The sequence below is a fragment of the Artibeus jamaicensis genome, unplaced genomic scaffold (genome assembly GCF_021234435.1).
Source record: "Artibeus jamaicensis isolate MK-2021 breed Jamaican fruit bat unplaced genomic scaffold, CSHL_Jam_final contig_867, whole genome shotgun sequence".
NCBI classification, from domain to species: domain Eukaryota; kingdom Metazoa; phylum Chordata; class Mammalia; order Chiroptera; family Phyllostomidae; genus Artibeus; species Artibeus jamaicensis.
In genome coordinates, this window is record NW_026521995.1 from 1,152,859 (window position 1) to 1,176,761 (window position 23,903).

Here is a 23,903-nt window from a genome sequence, read left to right on the forward strand (position 1 = left end):
CCCCCAACTGAGGACCCGGCCCACAACCCAGGCATGTGCCCTGACTGGGAATCAAACCCACAACTCTTTGGTTCCTAGGCTGGTACTCAATCCACTGAGCCACACCAGCCAGGGCTGTTCTACATTTTTTTTTATATCAGCAAAAAATATTGATATAATTGCTTAAAAGAAATGGAACATGAATAACAAAATCAAACAGTTGTGTATAATCTTCCCATGTAAATATTAACTTCAGTCAAAAGGAACTCTTTTATTTAAGTGCTAATTCATGTCTACTGATATATCCACTCACTTATTAATATTAGGTCCTACAAGTTCCTAGGTACTATGTCCCTTGATCAGGGTGCAAACATGAATAGTAGATGATCATTGTTCTCATGGAACACTTGTTCTAAAGGAGTCAAAGTGAGACAGAGACACAAAGACAAATTATTACAATAAAAAAGGAGTGACATCTGACTCAGTATGGCAGTATCTAGGAAGATGTATGACTTCCATTTTAAACTATCAGTAGGAGATAGGCTGTGTTGGGGTTGGGGTCAGGAATTAAGGTAACAAGGAGGCCTATGTAAATATGTACAGATGAGAAACAATATCCTGATGTGAAAAACCACTAAGCAGTTTTGAAATTCATGACATGAAGTTTAAGCCAGGGAGAGGGAGATAGAAATCAGATTAGGGAGTGTCTGAAATGCTTCGATCAAGAATGAGTGCATTGATCTGCAGGAGATGGGGAGCCACTGAGGGATTTAATCAGTTAATTCAGCCAATCAGAAGGGACTATTAGATAGATTAGTATGTTGCTTGGGAAGAGAAAATGTTAAAGCAGGGCTACCATTAGAGTGCATGTGTGTGTATATGTGTGTGTATATATAAATATATAATTAATTAAGGATAATTCAGGATTCTGGTGGAAAAAGCAGGACCATCCCAATAGGAGCCATATGTTGAAATGTCAAATAGATGGGGAAAGGAAGAGGTAGAAGAAAGTTTTAGAGAGAACAATGAGTTAATTTAAGACATTCTAAAACTTTGAGGTTTCTGTAGGACATCAAAGTGGAAATATCTTAGTGGCTGGGGGGAAAAATCTGAAGTTTAGGGCAGGAGTGTAGAGTGAAATGAGAGACCTGAGATTAGATCACGTAGAGAGAATATTTAAAGTGTAAAGAGCAATGAGCAGATAGAAGATAGGTGACTCTTCAAGCACAAGTTTCAATCTCAGGCTATGACCTGTTGGTGCAGGTGTGAAAAAATAACAACTCATGGCTCAAGCAGATGGAATATCATGCAGGTGTCACTTCAGGAGGTGGGATGTTCATGCAAGGGCAAACCAGGAGTTCAGGAGAGTTTATGCCACCCATGACCAGTAAGAGATGGAGCCATTTTCTCCTTCCAATTTGACAACCTTTAGTTTACTTTGGTTTACTTTGGTAGTGAGGGTCTATTAGGTTCCAACACAGCAATAGCCAGGTTGATAAACCATCCTTGTAATGAGCCTTCCTTCATCCCCTGTATCACTCTGCCCCTCACTCTTTCTTCTGGAGTTAACTCTCAAAGTAATTGCCTGCTTTCTGTATTTTCTTTCACATTAGAAAAATATTTCCATATTCTATTTGGTATCCTATTTGATAAAAATATTTGATATTCCATGTACCTAAAACCTAAATGCATACCTACAAAACCACCCACACCACATAAAAAGGAAGGTCATTATATACAAAATTTGGCTTTGCAGATAAAGCTGTAATTTTCCAAAATACTTTAAAATTTTATTGTAGCTATGCCTTTTCTTTATATAAGCCTCATCTAATGGTAGAGTTCACTTAAGAGTATACCTCAGAGTATATTATATAAAATATATTTTGCATTTCAAAAGTTTATCTAGGATTCTCTTAAAATTGAGAGGATCTATAAATACTCCTAACACATTTTTCCCCAGTTTTGGAACTTCAGTGAATACAAAGCTCTTAAACTTTACTTTCATAGAAAGGATATATGGTTTATAAAAAGTTAGCTTTAAACAGGTTAGTCTCAATTATTCAATATTAAGGGATTTGTTGTTAAGATAGTTTTATATATTTTAATTATTTAATTAAAATTAAAAACTATGAAAGGACTTTTTAATTGTGCTATTGATTCCAACAGCCAGTTTTCTTATATACTAGGCATTTGAAAACTTTTCCCATCAAGAGCTAAGTAAATATTTTGGACTTCACAGGATGCAGGGTCATTGCCATGCCAACTCAACAGAGTCCCTGTAGTATGAAAACAGCCTGGGGAATAAAAACAAATTGGTATGGCTCTTTCCCAATTAAAAACAAAACACAGCCTTTCTTTTTCATAAACCTTCCAATTAAAAAGAAAACTATTTACAAATTTGCTGACTCCTGATCCTTAGTACAATCCACTGTGGATTCCACGAGGACTTATATTCTTTTAATATTGGAATAGAAGCAGGTGTTTTGTTGATCTTAGAAATTACATGTCATCCTTTGATATAATAGTTTATTGTTGTTTTTTCCTGATTACCAATGTTCAGATTACCAATCTGAACATAATTTTTAAATATTTCCAAGCATTACAATTTGCTTACAATTGTTTAAATGGTTGTATAATTAAACAACCAACACTAACTGGCCTTTTCTCCTTTACCATGGAGGCAGAACACACTGACTACTAACTGAATGGTATATCGGGAATTGATGATCTGGTTTTTAAAATATACACTAAAAACAAGGTGAGGGTAGAACCTGTCTTCTTGTACCTCAGAAGGTCAGGACATAGCATGATGGTTCTCTGATGAGGTTGAAGACAAAATGTATATTTTCAGAAAATTTAATAGAATAGTTTGGAAAAAGGTCAGGGACACAAGGATGAAGGAGATGCAAAGGAGTGTGAAAGCGAAGCTTTCAGAGGAAAACCCTACTTTTAACTCTCAGATTCGTGTGAAATCTAAGAAAGTGAGTGAACTACCCTTAAATTAAGACAAAAAATCACTTTTAATGATCTGTGTATTATGACTATTCATTCTTCTATCTAAAAATGTATCATAAATGAATATATAGTTTTCTAAGAATAGTCCTTTACCCATACTTGAAAACATGTTGGGTGACATTCTCTTTTATCAGCACATCACATCATGCTGCACATAGTATACATGATTTTCTAGACTTACTCCCCCACTGTCTTTTCCCTCAGAGGTCTCACTTTTTCCTGTATGCTTAGATAATTTTATGGAAAATTAACTTTAAGAGATTAGTTAGAGATAAAGCTTTGATTTCCATGTGACTAAAAATCAGGAGACTTCTAGGGCTAGTGGTTTCTTTTTAAAGACCATCCCTTACCTGCATTTTCTGTGGAACAAACAGACATGTCAACATGCAACTCAGCAACCTGGCTGTTTTCTATGTGTGTTTGGATTTTAGGTTACACCGAGACGTGGTTACAGCAGAGTTAATCTGCCAGACAAAATGTTGCCTAATGGTATTGTATCTTGGTTTCTGTAACATATATGAAAATGGCACGACCTTGGATATGAGTTCATAGCAAGGACAGGTGTCCCTGTCATGTGGATGTCTATCTGTGCCTCCCACAGGGAGCAGTGAACTGGACAATCAGAAAAAGAGCAGTGAGAATAGTATCTCAACTGACTTTAAACTGCATCACGGGGGCTCATGATTTCTGTCAGGGTGCTTGGAGAATTGCACAAGTACATCTTTTAAAATCCCAAGGATGAAGAGCAAATTTAAATAAATTCTGTACTAAGTGGCCTCCATATTGTTCTAGTTCTAATTTTGTTTCAACTTTGAAATGTCATTAAAGGATATTCATATTTTACACAAGCTTATTTACTGAGAGCTCACTATGAGATGCACTGCTGTTTTAGGTGTAGCTTAGGTAATGGTGGAGAACTAGAGAAAACAGAGTAGGTTTTTAGGGAGTAAAAATTTACAGGGAGCTCATCAAAATTGGAAGTAATTATCTCTCAAGTCTTAGATGGTATGGAGGAGGCTACAAGACACAAACAGACATCCTCCAGAGTTTAGGGAAAAGGAGGCAAAATTTTTTTTGAGCAATAAAATAAATAAGTTTGTTCATAATGTATATTTTCCTGATAGGAAGATTAAGCAGACAGAAATCTGATTTGAGCGGCATTCATATATTATATCTTCTTAAAATTTTTATTGAATTTATTGGGGTGACATTTATTTATTTATTTATTTATTTATTGGGGTGTATTGATTAATACAATTATAAAAGTCTCAGGTGTATAGTTCTAAAATACTTCATCGTGTATTGTATTATGTGTTCACCACCCCAAGTCAGTTCTTGTTTCATCACCATGTCTGCAAAGACATGACAGCAGAGGGCAGGAGTGAAAGGGAGAACTCAGACTTCTCTCCCATCAGGTGCCACTGAGGTGGCTGTGCTTGGGCATTCTCCTTGGAGCTGGATCAAGGGCTGCCCGGCCCAGCCACCAGAGTGCAACAAGAGAAGTTTGATCATTAATTTCTTGTTTTTAAGGGGGAGATATATAGTAAGGTTATTAGACACTGATATTTGATTTTTAGTTTTGCTTGAACAAAAACGTGATGCTTGATGAGTTTGGAAAACATAAGAAAAGTAAGTAAGAAAATCATCAGTTAGAAATAAAGCATTGTTCTCTATTATTTAGTTTGACATAAAATAATTTTTTTTGCTATTGACCAACATCAGAAATCCTATTATACAAATGGTTGTAGAAAGAAGAATTGTCACCTGGTTTGATGAAATTTTTATAAATGATTTCTGCAAAAACTTTGAGCAAATATACATGTATATGTGCAAAAAAGTTGAATTTGCCCAGCCAGCCTGGAAAATGCATCCAATCTCCCAGACTCAAGATCTAGAAAGTTCTTCCTGCAAATGGATTGACAAATAAAGGTTTTTATCAGTAGATAAACCAAAGAACTCTCATGTAAAATGTAGCTGATCATACTAGCCATAAGATGCTACTTATTTGTTATCAGAATTATTATCTAAACAGAAAGAACTATTTAAATTTGTCTTGTATTATTTGCAGAGCTTCCCTTTTCATTTAACTCCTATCTGTCACTATCACATTAGCATACAAGCTTAGAAGCATAATAAAAATTAAAACACAAAAAGTAAAAATTTGATTAAAGTACTTGGACTTGTTAAGCCAGTCAAAAATAAGACCATTATTTGAATGCTTTGGATATCTTTTTGCCAACAGAGTCAACTTATAGACCTATGGGTGAGTTATTCAAACTTTCTGGCTCTCATTTATTCAAACAGAAAATAAATATTTTGGATTCTGAATGCTATCTTAGGTCCCATTTTATGCATAAATTATTTTTAAAACAATATTTTGAAGCCCACCTGAAACTAATATAGCTATCTAATACATGCAGAAAATTTAAAAGAAATCTTTTTTAAATTTGTTGTTCAATTACAGTTGTCCCAATTTTCCCCCATTGCTGTCCCCCGCTCCGCCCATCCCCACTCCCACGGTCAGTCCCCACCCTGTTGTCCATGTCTATGGGTCATTCATACATGGTCTTTAACTAGGCTGTTCCCTTCCTTCCTCCCGTATCCCCTGCCCACCTGCCTTCTGGTCCCTGTCAGTCTGTTCCTTGTTTCCATGCCTCTGGTTCTATTTTGCTTGTTTGTTTGTTTTGTTGATTAGGTTCCACTTATAGGTGAGATAATATGGTATTTGTCTCTTGCAGCCTGGCTGATTTCACTTAGCAAAATAAATGAAATTTATATTTACCCAGATAGAAAGTGGTGCTTGAGAAATAGCTGGAAATTAAAGGAAGGCTCTGGAAAGGGAGACATCATAAATTCAGGAGTGGAAAAGGTGGGTGAGGACAGCAGCACCATATAAACACAGGCGGATGTTGAACTGGAATCCAGGAACAGCGCTGCGTGAGTAACAGACACACGAGTTGTAAAAGAAAAAAGAAACAGGGCTTGTCAACAGTTGGGATGTGTGGTATGAAATACTGGGACAATCAGTATATTTTACACGTTTTTATATCTTTGATAATCATGTGCCATGTAAACCATGTGGACAATATGGTGTGACATCGAAAGTAACATCAGAAGTTTTCGTTGAAATTGGAAGTTTTATTTTCCCCTAAAATATGCACATCCTTACTGTGTACTCATCACTGTGCTAGGTGCTGTGTATACAGTGTTATGACCCTCAGTGAGCCTCACACAGCTTGTCCTTCAAGTCTCCTAGAAGAGGCAGATAAACATTAAGCTATATGAATACTGATATAATTCAAAAGAATATATGCACCTCTATGTTCATATGGCATTATTATTATTTCGAGCTGATGCTTTCTACTGTCTCTCTAAATAAAAACTATATGGTGTCTCTGCCAGTATATGTCTAGGCAACAGTGGTGAGCTTGTGAGCAGGGTGAAGTCTCAGACCATTTACAATTTCTGTCTGAACACGCCCAAGGAATTGCAAACCCAAATGCCTGTGGGAACCAGCCAAGGGACATGAGGTGAGAGAACTAAGTCATGTATAAAATAATAAATGGTAACTGACACTTAGCCTGAGAAGTGGGTATGCAGGAGGGAGTCACAGAGATGGTTGCAACAGTATCTTCTTGTGAAACATTCTACTTTAAAAATATTGGCAATCTGTTTGACTTGAAAGCACTGTCTGGGAAAAACTAAGCCCCTGAGAGTCAGGGTGTTCCCACTTAGTTGTTGTTGTTATTATTTTTTTCTGACCTACATGGTGAGATATTGGAGGACAGAGACATTTTTTTTTCTCTTTAATAACCATGGAAACACTTGACACAATGACAAAGTAGGCACTCATTAACGAATCAAAAATTCTTTTTTAAAAATATATTTTATTGATTATGCCATTACAGTTGTTCTGTTCCCCCTTCATTCCCCTCCACCCTGCACACCCCCTCCCCCACCACTCCCCCACTTTAGTTTATGACCACATGTCTCAAGTTCTTTAAATTCTATATTTCCCCTACTATTCTTGCCCTCCCCCCTATCTATTTTCTACCTACTGTCTATGCTACTTATTTTTTGTACCTTCTCCCCCCTTCTTCTCCTCCCACTCCCCTGTTGCTAACCCTCCATGGATCTTTATTTCTGTGGTTCTGCTCCTGATCTAGCTGTCTTCTTAGTTTGCTTTTGTTTTAGGTGTGGTTGTTAATAACTGAGTTTGCTGTCCTTTCACTGTTCATCTTTTTTTATCTTCTTTTTTTTAGATAAGTCCCTTTAACGTTTCATATAATAAGGGCTTGGTGATAATGAACTCCTTGAATTTGATTTTATCTGAGAAGCACTTTATCTGCCCTTCCATTCTAAATGAAAGCTTTGCTGGATAGAGCAATCTTGGATGTAGGTCTTTGGATCTCATGAGTTGGAATACTTCTTTCCAGCCCTTTCTTGCCTGTAAGGTCTCTTGTGAGAAATCCATTGACAGTCTGATGGGGACTCCTGTGTAGGTGACTGTCCCCTTATCTCTTGCTGCTTCTAGGATTCTCTCTTCATTTGAATCTTGGCTAATGTAATGATGATGTGCCTTGGTGTGTTCCTTCTTGGGTCCAACTTCTTTGGGACTCTCTGAGCTTCCTGGATTTCCTGGAAGTCTATTGCCTTTGCCAGATTGGGGAAATTCTCTTTTATTATTTGTTCAAATAAGTTTTCCACTGGTGGCTGTTCCTCTTCCCCTTCTGGTACCCCTATAATTCAGATGTTGGAGCATTTAAAGATGTCCTGGAGGTTCCTAAGCCTCTCCTCATTTTTTTGAATTCTCGTTTATGACCACATGTCATATTTTTCTGTTTGGTCATTTTTTTTCCTTCTGGTCCCCTCCCTTGATTTGAGTCCCAGTTTCCTTTCTATCACTATTGGTTTCCTGTGCATTTCCCTTCATTTCAATTAATTTAGCCTTCATTTGTTCCTCTAATTTGTGACTAAAATCAACCAGTTCTGTGAGCACCCTGATCACCAGTGTTTTGAATGTGCATCTGATAGGTTGGCAATTTCTCAGTTGCTTAGATTTATAGGCTCTGGGGCTTTGAGTTCTTCTTGAGCCATGTTTTGGTCTGTTCAAGCATGTTACGAATGAGGAGTGGAGCCTTAGGTATTCACCAGGGCTGGGCTACCCAGGTTGCTAGCTTGTGATGCTGTATGTGAGGGCGGGGTCAGAGAGGGAGCAATAGAAGTCCCCTCTGCTGCTTCCCACTGCTGGAGCCTGCTCAATCTGTCTCACTGCTTGCTCCTTTGCTGGTTTATCTGCATGCGAATGTGTGACCGCGGTCAGCCTGCTACTTGTGCCTTCACGGGGTCCGCCCATTGCTACCCCACACCTGGGATCCATCCTCGGCTGAGTACCTGGGTTTGGGGATCTTTCCTGCCCTCTCTGATGCTGGCTCTGCCCCTCTTACTGGTGTGGCTGAATGGTTCGTTGTTGTTGGACTTTGTTGTCAGACTTTTGTATAGTTCAATTTTCTGTGGTTTGGCTTCATTTTTTGTTACTAAAACTTTGTTGTTTTTAAACTTGGTTGTGCGAGAAGGTACAGGGTTTCCACCTATGCCTCCATCTTGGTGGAAGTCCAGGAATCAAAAAATTTTATCAGCTCTGGCTAGTGTAGCTCAGTGGATTGAGTGCGAGTCTGCGAACCAAAGGGTCACTAGTGCCATTCCCAGTCAGAGCACATGCCTGGGTTGCAGGCCAGGTCCCCAGTGTGGGGCGAGCAAGAGGCAGCCACACACTGATGTTTCTCTTCTTCTGTTTTTCCCTCTCTTACCCTCTAAAAATAAATAGATAAAATAGTTTTTAAAATTCTCATCAGCCTATACATTAACTAAGAAGAAATACAGTATTATGCAAAAAAATCAACAAAATATTTGCCATGACTTTTTTCTAAAATAGGAAGTTAGTCAGATGAGGTAGACATCAATTTGTTTTAAAGTAATCCTTTTATAGTACTTTAACTATATTTATCTGTTCCAGCATTTTATTTCATCTCTACTTGAACCACAAATTTTAATTTTATTATACATTTCTGTGCTCTGTGTATGCACAGGATAGTTGTGTTCTTATGGCTTATGTTTAATAATAGATGATGTTCATATGTAAAGTGTAATAAATAAAAAGTATATTCTACACTTTGTTATATGTGTGATATGCCCAGAGAAAGAGAGAAACAAAATTTTTTGGGCAAAATTCTGAGTTTTACTTCAAAGTTATTGGCCTCAGAATTATATTAAAACATCCAAAGATGATGAAAACTTTTCGTGTTGATATTTCTTTGAATATTAGCCTAGAAAGTTTGATTCTAAGCTGATTGCTATGAGCATTCCAAACTTTAGGTTTATAATAAAATATAGAATAGTTGTGTGAATGTATAGGGATTTGTCAACTTCAGCTTTTACCAGTTGTCAAAACAAGCTACAGAGAGTTTTTATAATGTCTTTCATTTTCATCATTTCTATATTTTTAGTTTTGGAAATACCAAATGAAAATAGTGGACACCCTGGGAGAAAATAGAAATATTTGTTCTCTAGAAAATTATTAGTGAATAGCAAGAGAAGATTTTCATAGTTGAATTGAGAAATAGATTGAGATACTTCAGATTATTGTATGCTAACTATCAAATGCCATGCATTAAATTAGCAGTGAAAAAATAATAGTTGAGTATTGGTGACTTGTGACAATAAATATAGGATAAATGTTTCTTATTTATTGAGATATAATTTGTATAAGTAAAATCTGTCATCTGCAGGAGAGCAACTCTGTAAACTTCAGCTCTGTAATTTGGTTGTGTGATAACTGACACAACCAAAATAGAAAATACTTTCTTCATCTCTCTGCATTCTCCATTTTTCTTTGTAGTCAATCCCTTCTCTCTTCCTCAAGCCCTGGAAGCACTAATCTGATTTCTTTTTCTATAGCTCTGTCTTTTCTAGATGCTATATAAATGGGTTAATAAAATATATATAGCCTTTTGAGTCCAACTTCTTTTTTTAAGTTTATTTATATTTTTATTATTGTTCAAATAAAGTTGTCTCCATCCCCCCCAACCTAACCAGCCATCCCCATCTCCCACCCTCCATCCTACCTGCTTTGATTTTGTCCATGGGTCCAGCTTCTTTGACTTAGTATAATGCTTTTTGAGATTTACAGAAGTTGTCATATCAGAAGTTGTGGATTTATCATGTTTGTTCCCTTTTATTGCATTGTCAACATCTACCACAATTTACTTACTTATTTACCAATTAAGGGATATTTGAATTCCTTCCAAATTTTGGATATCATAAATAAAGCTTTTATAAACCTCGTGAACAGGTTTTTGTTTAGACGTGTCATTATTTCCTTGAGTAATCAAATACTTAATATGGCATTGGCACATCATATGGAAGTATGTGTTTAATTTTATAAGAAATTGTCAAATCATTTTCCAAGCTGGCTATACCATTTTGAATGGTCACTAGCAATGCATAGGAGTTCCAGTTGCTCTACATATGGTATGTGCTTTTTCCCCCCTTTTCTTTATTGTTCAAGTACAGTTTTCTGCCTCCTCCCCACTCCTCCCTACCACCCCAGCCCTCCCACCTCCCTCCCCCATTTCCACCCCTCCTTGTTATTGTCCACATGTCCTTTATAATTGTTCCTGTAAACTCTTCATCCTTTTCCCCCATTATCCCCTCCCCTTTCACATCTGATCACTGTCAGCCTGTTCTCAATTTCAGTGTCTTTGGCTACACTTTGTTTGCTTGTTTATTTTGTTGTTTAGGTTCCTGTTAATGGTGAGATTATATGCTATTTGTCTTTTACCGCCTGACTTATTGCAAATAGCATAGTACTTTCCAGTTCCATCCATGCTGTTGCAAAGGGCAGGAGCACCTTCTTTCTTTATGCTGCATAGAATTCTGTTGTGTAAATGTACCATAGTTTTGTGATCCACTCAGTGCTTTTATAAATTTTTAACAAGAATTCCTTTTTTGAGTCTTTCTAAAGATGCGTTATATTAAATATTGATATATTATGCTTATTTTTTAAATTCTTTTCCAAACACATGATGGCTAAAGTAGATGGGCATTTGAATTAATTCCATGTTTCTATCTTCTGAGTTGTTAAAACCTATAAAGAACACACATATACACACATGTATCACATATATAGGAAATTGAATATAGTTGGTAAAAAATTATGATTATATTGTGTGTTACATATATATTATGACAACAGTTTACATGTCATTTAAAACTTTTTGTGTATAAAGGACCCATGGACAAAACCAAAGTGGGAAAGGATCAAAGGTGGGAGGTAGGTGGGGATGAGAGAAAGTGGTGGTGGGAAAATGGAGACAACTGTACTTGAACAACAATTAAACAAAGAAAATAATTTTGGCCAATAGTTTAGAGTTTCCTGGAAGGATGAATTCAGGTACATCTCTAGAACCTTCTTAATGTTTGAGTTTTAGTTACAGTAGAACAAAAGTTTCAGTGCAGTTGACAAGGCTACTCCATCTTTATTTGAGTGTGTAGCAGCCCATGAAAAGAAAATTTAGAAGAGCTAGATTACTTAATAAAATTTCCAAGCCAATAATAATTCTAATGTAAGTAGAATTGGCCTTTAGAGATATAGCAGCTCATTTAGACCAAACTGGAATTTTCAGTTGCCCTTTAAATCATTCAGTAAGTGTTAATGGAATTTTGGAGTAAAATTTGGCTCTCCTAATTTTTACCATAGGAAATACTGTCTCACATACAATAATGTTTATATTGACTATCCTTACATTTATTCTGGGAAAATCACTAGAAGTGATAGTAAGTTTTCCAAAATAAGACATTTGGTTTTGCTCTTCTTTGTGTGTGTGTGATTATTTTTTAGAACTAGTTTCTCAGGATACTTTGCAAAGCTTTCTGTAAGACTAAATTAAATATAAGAAAACTAAAATTGAACTTCAACTTCATAGCTTTTTATCAAGGTGTAATTTATTACCTACAAAGCTTTTTAAAAAATGGCTGACAGCTGGTAGAGCAGAAATAGAGGGTGAATGGGTAAAAAAGACGAAGAGATTAGGCAAAAAAACAAAAACAAACAAACAATAGTGGGGTAACTACCAGAGGGGAAGGGGAACGGGAGGAGGTAGACCAGGGTGTAGGGGGAATAAATGGTAATGGAAGAGGATTTGACTTAGGTGGTGAACAAACAATGCAATATGTAGATGATATATTACAGTACCACAGAAAGCTGTAATTTTATTAACCAATGTTAGCCCAATAAATTCAGTAAAAAGAGACTGAGACAGCAATTCTATACACAAATTAACATTTTTCATATCTCAACATAAAACTTTGTTATTTCTCAAGAGCACTAACATTTAGAGGGTTAGGAAGTTGAAGGTATTTTGGTAAAATTTATAATCAAATTATGTCTTAGAGCTCTATAAACCCACTGTCCTCTGCCTCAGACTATTTCTGTGTCTTCCTATTGGCATTGAATGCTGATAGAAATAGTATCAAAATGTTTATCATATAATATGAAGTAAACTCTAATACAAATATGCCTGTATAGACAGCATCCACTCAGAAAAGCCATTGTACCTACCTGGTATAGCCCACAAATGGGAAAATTTGTCATTTTTTTGTAAGTGGCCAATTTTTAAACTAAAGGAATACTTTGGAACAGTTGATCCCATACTCTTGAATGGAATTAAATATGTGTATATATATGCTAAATTTTTCTTAAGACATTGGTATTACAATAAGTATATAAACTTTGGGACAAATGAATAAACAAGAAAAACAAACAGAAACTCATATACAGAGTCAACAGTATGAAGGTTACCAAAGAAAGGGGGATGGAGAAGTAGTAAGGGGGTGAAATAAATGGTAATGGAAGGCAGTTTGAATTTGGGTGGTGAATACCAATACAACATACATGTTCTGTACTACAAAATTTTATATGAGAAACCCATATAATTTTATTAACCAATGTCCCCCCCAATAAATTTCAATTAAAAATAAATTGTAGATTCTGATATCATTATTCTATATTTCCTCATAATTGAGACAGTCATTATTTGTGTAGCCAAGTCAATGATGTTTGTTCTTCTTCTTTTTTCTTTAAAATTATTGGCTATTGGGCATCTCCACCTGGTACTGGGCCCACATTCCCTCCAGCAATCCCTGCCCCTAGTTCATGTCCATGGGTCATGCATGTATGTTCTTTATCTACTCTATTTCCTATACTGTTCTTAGCATCCCCCTGCCTGTTCTGTACCTACTACTTTGTACTTCTTAATCCCTGCACCATCTCCCCTATTCTCACCCTTCCTCCTCCCAACTGATAACCCTCCAAATGATCTCCACAGCTCTGATTCTCTTTCCGATCTGCTCGTTTGCTTAGTTCATTTTTTTAGATTCAATTGTTGATAGCTGTAAAGTTTTTTTTTGCTATTTTAATGTTCATAGTTTTGATCTTCTTTTTCTTAAGTGAGTCCCTTTAACATTTCATATAATAATGGCTTGGTGATGATGAACTCCTTTAACTTTACCTTATCTGGGAAGCACTTCTATCTGCCCTTCCATTCTAAATGAAAGCTTTGCTGGATAGAGTAATTTAGGCTGTAGGTCCTTGCTTTTCATCACTTTGAGTACTTCTTGCCAGTCCCTTCTAGCCTGCAAAGCATCTTTTGAGAAATCAGCTAACAGTCTTATGGGAACTCCTTTGTAGGTAACTCTTCTTTTCTCTTACTGCTTTTAAGATTCTCTCTTTGTCTTTAACCTTTGCCATTTTAATTAAGATGTGTCTTCGAGTGGGTCTCTTTGGATTCATCTTGTTTGGGATTGTCTGTGCTTCCTGGACTAGTGTGTCTATTTCCTTCATCAAGTTAGGGAGTTTTTCTTTCATTATTTTTTGAAATAAGTTTTCAATTTCTTGCTCTTTCTTTTCTTCTTTCAGCACCTCTATGATTTGAATATTGGTACCTTTGGAGATGTCCCAGTTTTCTATAGGAAAAAAGAAGAGCACTCCTTAGCCTCTCCTCCTTTTTTCTGGGGGGGGGGATTCTTTTTTCTTCTTGCTGTTCTGATGGAATGTTTTTTCTTCATTTTGTTCCAAATTGTTGATTTGATTCTTGACTTCATCTACTCCACTGTTGGTTCCCTGTAAATTGTTCTTTCTTTCACTTAGTGTAAACTTCATTTCTTCCTGGGTATTTTTTATGCTATTTAAGTACCCAGTTAGTTCCTTGAGCATCCTAATAACCAGTGTTTTGAACTCTGCATCCGATAGATTGCTTATCTGCATTTCATTTAGTTCTTTTTCTGGAGTTTTGTTGTGTTCTTTCATTTGGGCCATATTTCTTTGTCTCCTCATTTTGGCAGTCTCCCTATGTTTGTTTTTGTGTATTAAATAGATCTGCTTTGACTCTCTCTATTAGTTGTGTGGCCTATGGTAGAAAAGTAAACTGGTGAGTTGGATGGGGTGGAGCCTTAGGTAAAAACCAGAAAGGGACAACCTGTGTCACCACTTCATGGCTCTGTGTGGGAGACAGCTCAAAAATGCTGCTGCCTGGCCTCTGGAGTTTTTTCTGGGAGGCAGCTGAGTCCCAGCACTCCCCCTGATGCCAGACACCTAAACTTCTCCCTGTATGCACTGGTACCCTTCCAGCTGTTGCCCTAGTGCAAAAGCCCAAAGGGAGTGAGTCTCAGTGAGTCCTAAGTCTGATGCAGGCTCTTTAAGAGGATACTCCTGGGAATCCCATAGCTTCTTCTACCACCCCAACCCCCAGTTGTTTTTATAGCCAGAACTTATGGAGACTTATCTTCCTGTCCCTGGAACCCTGGCATGAGTGGTCTGATGTGAGGCTGGGATGCCTCACTCCCAAGGTATCCCTGTCAATTTTCATCCACCACACATGGGTCTGGGATCCCCCATTCTACTTGTCTGTGTCCCTGTGCCTCTCTGTACATTTCCACCCCTCCACCTGTTTGAATGAATGTGGTTTTTTTAATTCTTTGGTTGTCAGACTTTCATTCAGCATGATTTTCTGATGATTTTGGGTGATATTTGTTTTGTAGTCTAGTTGTACTTTTTGCTTGACTGTACAAGGAGGTAATCCATGTTCACTATGCCTCCATCTTGACCCAGAAGTCCAATGAAGTTTATTCTTATATATCTTAGTTTTTCCTTTTTCTTGCATCTTGTAAGCCTTCTGTTAGCATACCCTATATGGTATTACAGTAGGATTGATGCATCATAATCTAAGAAATTTATTAGTAATTAATTGGTCTCAAGACTTTCCTGTTCTTCACTATACAGGAATATATATACTATATTCCTGTTGTATATACTATACAGAAAGTATCCTGCAGCTGCTTTACAAGGACTACTCCAAATATAAAATGCATGGTTCTTTTTACCACCAGCAGGATTTAAAGAAATATGATAGGCAGAGAAAACAAAAATGCAGAAAGAATACTCTATACAAAATCATACAATAATTCTAATAAACAAAAAGAATTTGGCACAATAGCTTTAGTTTGTAGGGAAAGATACTTCCTGTATACCACTGTTAAATGTTCCTCGGGTTATATTAGATGGACTGTATTTGCCTGTTAGTTAGATACATAAACCTTTTCCATGTTGCTTAATTCCTTTAGTGGCAAATCAGGGGGAAAATCTGGTAATTCTCAAGAAAGACTAGAAAGTTGGAAGAAGATGTCAAAAGGCTTGATGTCATTAATTTCACCTTTTAAAAGTTCCCTTTAACTAAGACATCTGTAAATAGTATATAAGACAACTTTTAATGGAAGATAGATTTTGAAAAATGAAATAAAATTGCAACTCCCACATACATCATTTATGAGAAAAAAGGAAATAGAAACATATATGCATCTAATAGTGGGAAAAGAGAAACTGTTTCTAAAGTTTGAGTTTGCTTGAAGCTCATTATTAAATTATAGCAGGATTCCTAGTAAGTATGCAACTTATTTGCATAAGTATTAAAATAATTCATCATGATTAATTCTGTTATAGTAAATCTCAACCCTAATCACAATCTGCTGTATACTGCTGTGGTTTGTCAGTATTTCATATTTTAATAGAGTTTTGGTGGCATTGCAGCTCTTGTAGCAGCACAGATGTCATCTGAGTGCACTGTGATTAATGTGGTTCCGAAGGAGATTTAAAGTGATTAGCCAGCTTCATTAAGTGTTACAGAATAAGGTCTATGTGAGAGAAATTTTAAAGCTCTTCGATATGTACATTCCAGCAAGTACCACTGACAGCAAATTAGATTTCTTAAAGGATGAAGAGGTTTAACTTGGAAACAGAAGAACTATTAGGGCAAAGGTGGGAAAAGGGACCAATAATTTTCCTTTTAATGTTTAAGGGATTAGAAGAAAACTGGGCAAGTGTAGAAATAATGGTTGAAGGTAGAGAGAAGTAGATGTCAGTCTTGTATGGGCTTGTTACTAGTAGTATTCAGGGAGAGACACGAGTTGCGTACTTAGGGAGACTATTGCAAGATGTACTTTTAATGGTTCTGAAGAGACTTTTTTAGGTAAATTCCAAATTATTTTTCAGCAATGAAATTCTATAAATGAGTTTTTATATAGTGACAAGAAATCACTTATATCGTCCTTAGAATTTGTTAGAGACTTCAGTGGGAGATGGCTTCACAGGAGGGATTGCAGTTGGTGATCTGTTTTTTATGGGCTATAACCTCTATCCTTGTAAAAAAGCATATTTCAATATATGACTATTTTCAAACCTGTTTAGTTAAAAAACTCACCAAGGAAATCAACATTTCACTTCAACAAATATTCTAAAGTATACTCAATTATATTCTATCAAATATATTATCCATGGAAGAGATTACTATAAATCTTTGCTTGTACTTAACCTTGGAATTTTTGCAAAGATGGTAAAAAGGTTGGATCAGTTATGTTTGTTTCTCATCACATACAAAATATTAATAAATCATGTCTGAAGTTAAACTGTAATTCCATTATATTTGAGGGGTTTTAATAACCAAATTGTTTGCCTTGTAATTACATTTTTTTTGAGATTTTGTGAACCTCTTAGTTACCTTCAGTGGTGTTTTATTCTCAGGCTAGACTACACACACACACGTGTATGTACATACATATACATATACACACGTGTATACATAGATGTATATACACATGCATACATATTCTTTAAAATGGTTGTCAACCACTTTCTCTCCATGTTGTACATCTTCCATTAACAAACTCATGCATGTTTCACAGATACATATATTTCTATTCTCAAGAATTTTCCTGAACTGAAGACATAGACTAACCACTTACTCAACATCTCAACTTCGATTTCTAATAGGAATTTCAATGATAGGTAGGGAAAATAACACAAAGTAAATACATCCCAGTGGAAGCATTCCTCTCTGTGCTTAATGATTCAGTAGGACTGGATGTCAAGGTCTTGGGGATTGATTCTGGCAGTGTGGCTTGAGGCTCTTAAAATACATTACAAGAAGGGCATAGTATTCTTCTTCCTAGAGTGATCAGAGGCTGCATATTTAAAAATCATTTGCAATAATCTATGTAGAAAGCATTGTCATATGCTCAAAACTTAACCTCAGCTTTGAGAACATGACAATAGCATTATTCGTCAGAGCTCCTCCCCAGACATAATGAGAGGGCTGGATTCCATTTCTTTCTCTCGTAGCAATGTGACACAGCTTTGATCTTCTACCTCATCATTCTGGCAGGATTAACTACCGTAACCACTCAGTGCAGTAGTGCCCAGAGAACTTGACAGAAACCCAAATCCTTTTCTAGAATGGCAGCAAGAAGAAAATCAGAATTGAACAAGTTCACCCTAACTCTCAATGTCTAAAAGTAAATTCTTGATTACCAATTGTACCTCAATTTTGTCATTCCTCTATGCCTCCTTATCTAATTAAATGATAGTTTATTTCTAGTTTCTTATTCTTAATTTATAGATCTGGTCAGCCACTAGCTTCAGATATATCCAGAGTTCACTGCATGTTATCACTGTCAATATCCTTCCCTTGGTCCATGCCGCCTTGCTCTGAATGAATTACTGCAATTGCTTTTTAAGTGATCCATCTGCTTTTACCCTTAAACCATATCATCTGTCTTCTAAACAGCAGGCAGAATGATCCTTTTCAAGATTAGATAAGATCATGTCACCCTGTCATTACGAGCTTTCCTACAACCATCATATCTCATTTAGAGCAAAAGAAGCCAAACTTCTTCCAAAAGCTTCCAAGAAATAAATGACTGGCTCCTTCATCCCTCTCTGACTTCACCTTCCAGTAGGGTGGAAGGGTGCCTCTGATTGACTTCTCTCAACTATAAGGCCTCTTGACTAAGTCTTGACCACTGCAACTCATTTATGCCTCAGGGCTCTTACAGCTATTCTTCCCTCTTCCTGGAATATGCTTTCCCCAGATACCCACTTGGCTCTTTACTTCTCTGTAATCTCTGCTCAGAGGTTAATCAAGTCTTCTCAGAACACTACACAGTCACACACAGAGACAGAAATGCCGTCTTTCTTTCTCTGATACTTTCCATCTCCTTGCCCTGTTATTACTTTACAACATGTATCCCTCTTACAGTTAAATTTCTATTTTTCCCCACAATAACGTGAGCCGCATGAGAGCACAAATCTTACCTATTCACTGCCTTACCAGCAGCTTAAATGGCATCTGGCACATAGTAGTTCTCAACAAATGTTGCTTAGATGTCAATTTCTTTGTGTTTATAAACTTTTATATATTTTAGTTTATTGCTAAAATATTAAGTATTTCTACATGTAAGATATGATGTCATGTGTCAGGTTGATTTTTTTATAGTGAAATCTCAGTTTCTTACAAATACAAGCATTTATTCCATGTTCTTAAGTATTGGTTAGTGTAGCACAGTATCAGCAAAAATATTTATTTCTTGTTTGTAGTTCTGCATAATTCTGTGTAGCTCTAAACTATGTATTTCTGCCCCATGTGCCCTATTTATATGGGTCCAAGGCTGAAGGACCAAGTCCCTGTGTGACACATGCTGCTGTCAAAGTAGAGGCAGGGAAGAGAGAGCAGACTTAAAGCTTCTGCTGGGACATGGTAGGCACCATGTCTGCTCTTGTCCGTTGGTCAGAGTAAGTTATGTGATGGAGCCTGAAAACGGGGCAGGGAAGTATTTTCCACTGGCAGGAAGATGGACAAAGTCAGGGAATACAGAAATGGGCACAATAATATAACCTACCCCTCACACGTATCATCTCACATGATTTCATAACTTTTTAAGGGTCTAGAATAGTACCTAGTTCATCATTGATGAATAGTTATTGAATGCTAAATAGAATTGCTGGCTTTGTTATCTCAATCTTACAAAGCAAACTGAGGAGATAACCTGCTTTTTACTATGCATGGCCAAAATATGACGTCTACTTCCTTGGACCATAGTGTTAACCACTGTTATTATAATGTTCAGTGAATTTACTAAGCTAGAAAAGACAAGAGCACAATTTCCATTTTAAAGATGTGAAAAATTAAACATAAGGAGCCTAAGTGACCTGGAGGAGAATACACAGAGCAGGATGACATTTTCACCTAGGCTTGTCTGATGTCAAAGGTCAGAGATTCTTCCCAAATCACCTCGTACTGTCAGCTTGGGGAGAATCCCAGGCTGAGCAGCAAACAACAAAGAACAGAAGCAAATGAGCACCGTCCACACTGTTGTTGTTACAATTAATCTGTTAAATACATTCTGCGGCTGATGGTTCCAAGGTGGAGAGGGAAGCACTGCCAGAAACAAAGGCAGAGATGTGAAATATCAGTTACAGACCATTAGTCCTGATTTTCTAGTTCAAGTTTTGGGAGAAAAATATGCAATTTTAAAACCTGTCTGAAGTGTGTGGTTTTAATGTGGGCCTCATAACAAAAGAAACTTCAGGTTGAAACCAAAAAGCCTATTGTAGCCATAGGTTTCACAAAGGAATTTGATGTAATCTTGCCACAAGATGGAAGTGCAAATCAAAATTAGGCTCTTGATAAAAATATTGTTCTTGATGAACAGTTTTTCGCCTGTCAACAAGTTTGCTGAGGTAGGACCAGTGCATGGACTTTTATACACAGAAATGACTTGCTTTCAACATAAACTGAATATCTACAACATTTTTTCCTCCTTGGTTAATAAAACAAGCCAAATAAAAAACTGAAAGACATACAGACACAAAATTTTGACCTGATCTCCAAAGTACGAATTTGTACTTGTCACCAATAACCTTTATTTTATATATGCCAAAAGTGATAAGAAAGAAGCAGTTAGTTTATTTTTACCTATTTTCTCAAAATCAACCTCTTTCTCCCATGCCTTCTTTGTTTCTTTTAATGACATCAGTGTTCTGTGACAACCCAGGCCTGGCATCCCCCAGCGTTCTTGACTTTCCCCTTGAATTGGCCCCCTGCAAATCTAGCTGGCTCCAACTCCCAAATATTTCTCACATTTGTTCTGCTTTTTCCACTACCTTTGCTATGCCCCTGCTTCAAAAGTGTTAACTCAAATAGTGAGGTTTTGAACTGTACACTTGCATTAATTTTCCCCAATAATGTTTATGTCATAAACTTAGTTTCTTCTCACTTTGTCCTAGAACATCGTTATTTGCTTTTCTATGTCACGTCTTTCTTATCTTCTAACATCTGTTTTTTTCTAACTCCATTTTCAAATTCATTCCCATTTAGGAATCATACTTTTTTCGTTTCAATACTTTGATGATATAGATTCTTATTTAAAAACTGGTCTAGGAGGATTCCAGAGAAAAGGCAGGATTAATTACGTTTCTAGGGTAGGTGGGCAGCTTAACCACGTGATAGGGTCTTAACTCTTCTTTGCATCCATGCATGGTGATGTTGGCCCTTCCCAGAGTAGGTGAGGATGGGGGTGACAGCAGAGTTAGATCACTCTCCCCTCACCTTGAATCAGGTCTCCAGAATACATAATTAGGTAAGAATTGTTGCCAGACATTCAGTTTTAAGAGTAAATATCCCAAAGGAAGTATCGGTTTCACATTATTTTTTCATCTGAATCAAGGGAAGCAAAAAGTGTTCCTTTCAGCAGCAAATCCACAACTGCTCACTTTCTTACTTCCAGCATCACTGCTGAGGTAGCTGCTTTATTTCAAAAAAAATAAAGCCATGACTATATGGTATCACAACATACTGCTTGCACATTTCATTTTTCATTTAATTTAAATTTTCAGAATTCAGGATGTATATTCAGAAGTATTAATAATAGAGAGCCTTTCACTATTCAAGGTATTTAGTGTTTTACTTTTCTCAGGAGAGTTGTTACTAAGTCAGAGCCTGTCTTGAAATTGATGATGCCTTGAAGTTGAGAAAGTATGGTAAATATTCATAGGATGCTTAAGAACAATTTGTGTGATGCCCTCCCATACCTGATAAATGGCTTTTTGTTGTTTTTGGTTTTGAACTAACTGAGTTGACTGGGATTTTGGCATCCCTCTTCATTAGTCTTACTATCTCATCAGTTTTATGTTTAAATGCTTGTTCAAGTTTCCATTTTTTCTACAGAGAGCCGTTTGATTCGGTGTGGACAAAGTGACAAGGAAAAAAGTGTGAGTGCTTTTGTCTTCACTTTTAAGATGTCACCTGCAGCTTTTCACTGTATTATGCTAGGCTGTTTGGTGTGTTCCTTATATTTTTCTCAGAACAATAAATTACATCAAAGCATGCTCTTTTGAGGTTCTCTTTTGTTCCATATTTCCTAGAGGAAATATAGACTTTGAAGAAAATGCAAAATAATTAGAAATATTTGAAGCTTAATAAAAGACTTCAAGACAAAAATCAAGAAATTTGAGATTCAGTAATTGCCATCTTAAATATTCTAGTTTTAGCATCCTTAGTAGTCTCACAAAGTGAGTTGTATATTCCAAGGGGAGAATCACCCAAAGTTAATGGTCCCTCCAACTTAGTGTTGTTATTGTTTCTAGAAAATAAAAAATGGACAAATAACTAATTTAACCTAATTTTAAAACTTTACAATTTTATCACCTTTTAGGTGAGAGAATTGCTAAATGCCAATAACAAAGAAATCTGATAAAATATTTAGATTTTAGCTTGAAAACGGTCCAACTGATCATTCAACTTACTTATAGTCACTTTTAAATTAGTGCAATGTCTGTAAAAATGGCAAATACCTTGTACTATTTGAAAACTTGTATTCAATCCATGATTAAAGCATAAGTATTTCAGAAAGAGCTGAGACAGAAAAAGGGGTGAGGGAAGCAATGCAAATGGCTGAATTACAATTATTATAAATCATAGCCAGAGAATAGCTATGTTTTAGTGAAACATACTCTGCCAGAAAGTAGGCTTAACACAGATGCTTCAGTATAATCATGCTAAATATGGTTGCTTCAGCTTGTTGCTGTAACTCTAAGTTATTGTATTAAGTGCAATAGGAAAAATTATGTCTTACTCTGGGGCTACCCATATTTCAAATTTTTCAATTTTTTGAAGATTGATTATGGTTAAAGCTCAAGTAGATTTTTGAATTACATATATTTCTTTACATAAGAAGGCACAGGAAAAACATGTGCATTGTTACCCAGAGATCAATAAAGAACAAGCATGTTAGTCAAGTAATTCGCTAAGTTATGCTAAAGCTGATAGTAACTTATCAAGAACCAGAGTGTTGGGAACTGTTTTTCCTGGTTTCAGAAGCTTTAACCCTCCATGGCTAAGGCTGAGTAAGAGACTTCGGGACCACAAGTCACTAAGGAGTCAAAGCTTACCTTCTTGGTAGGGGTGCCACTTCTGCCACCTTTCACTCCACCCTGCTTGGTCCCAGGTGGGTAACTGGCTAGCCAATGATGGGTAAGATTCCTCAAGGGAGTGATGATCTAAGACAGGCACAGTCATGAAGGGACCCTCAGGAAAGGACTTGGTAGGCTATAGTAAAAGCGGGTGATGGACCCTTACCCCTCAGCTTTCACATAGCCTGAGTCCTCATTCTGTCTGTGAGAAGTCTCCTAATCTCTTGGCTACCTTACTTCCCCTGCTTGACTTAAGCCTGAAATCATGCCTTAAGCCTGAAACAATGTCCGAGGTGGGTACGACCCTGTGCTGGGGAGGGTGGGTACCCCAGGTGATTGGGCCTAAGAAAGAATGCCTAAAATCCTGCAAAAACTGCTTTGCTAAGAATACTCTCAATTTAAATGATAAGGGTCCAAGCATAGAATGAGTGCTTCCTGAAAGTTTTATGGCCCTTTAGCTATCTGACCCTTACTCAAAATAAGCCCTTATAATTCTTTGAATGTTATTTATTGTTTGATCATTACTGCCTGACAATGGTTGAGGAGCTTTACCTGTATTCCTATGCAAATTGAACCCAGTAAAAGCCCATTGAGGAATAAGCTCCTGGTCCTTCACCTTTGAGAGACTGGCTACCTTTCCTCCCCAAGCAGATCATGTCTTGGTCGACTTATTCTCATCCGAGGTGGATGAGAGGCTCTGCAAGCAAAGCACCCCCACCACCACAGATTTTAAAATATTAGTTTTATTGATCACCTAATATCGTGGGAATAACTTTAAAGGGGAAAGTCTAAGATAAAAATTGGAAATATGTTCTATAAGAAAGATTGTATTAGTGGAGCATGAAGGACATCATCTTTCTTGTTAGGAAGACACAGAGCAAGGATTTAGAACATTGGATCTACCTCGAGCCTGAGTCATGTATTTAAGATGACAGGTATGCAGGTGTGTTTGTTTGCCTGTGGCTTGGGGATGTGGAAGAAGATCACATCAACCAGATTAATCTCTGCTTCTTAGTGAGTGCAGGCTTCAGTAATTTGCATTTCGCCCTTGCAA

General features: G+C 36.7%; 1 protein-coding gene across 1 annotated transcript in view; it reads left to right on the forward strand.

Moving 5' to 3' along the window:
• Positions 1-23,903, forward strand: part of MALRD1 (MAM and LDL receptor class A domain containing 1) — a 307,929-nt gene that overhangs the window by 109,927 nt on the left and 174,099 nt on the right. Inside the window, 1 exon segment of the mRNA XM_053673503.1 lies at positions 16,659-16,746. Within this exon segment, the coding sequence (XP_053529478.1) occupies positions 16,659-16,746 (88 nt within the window).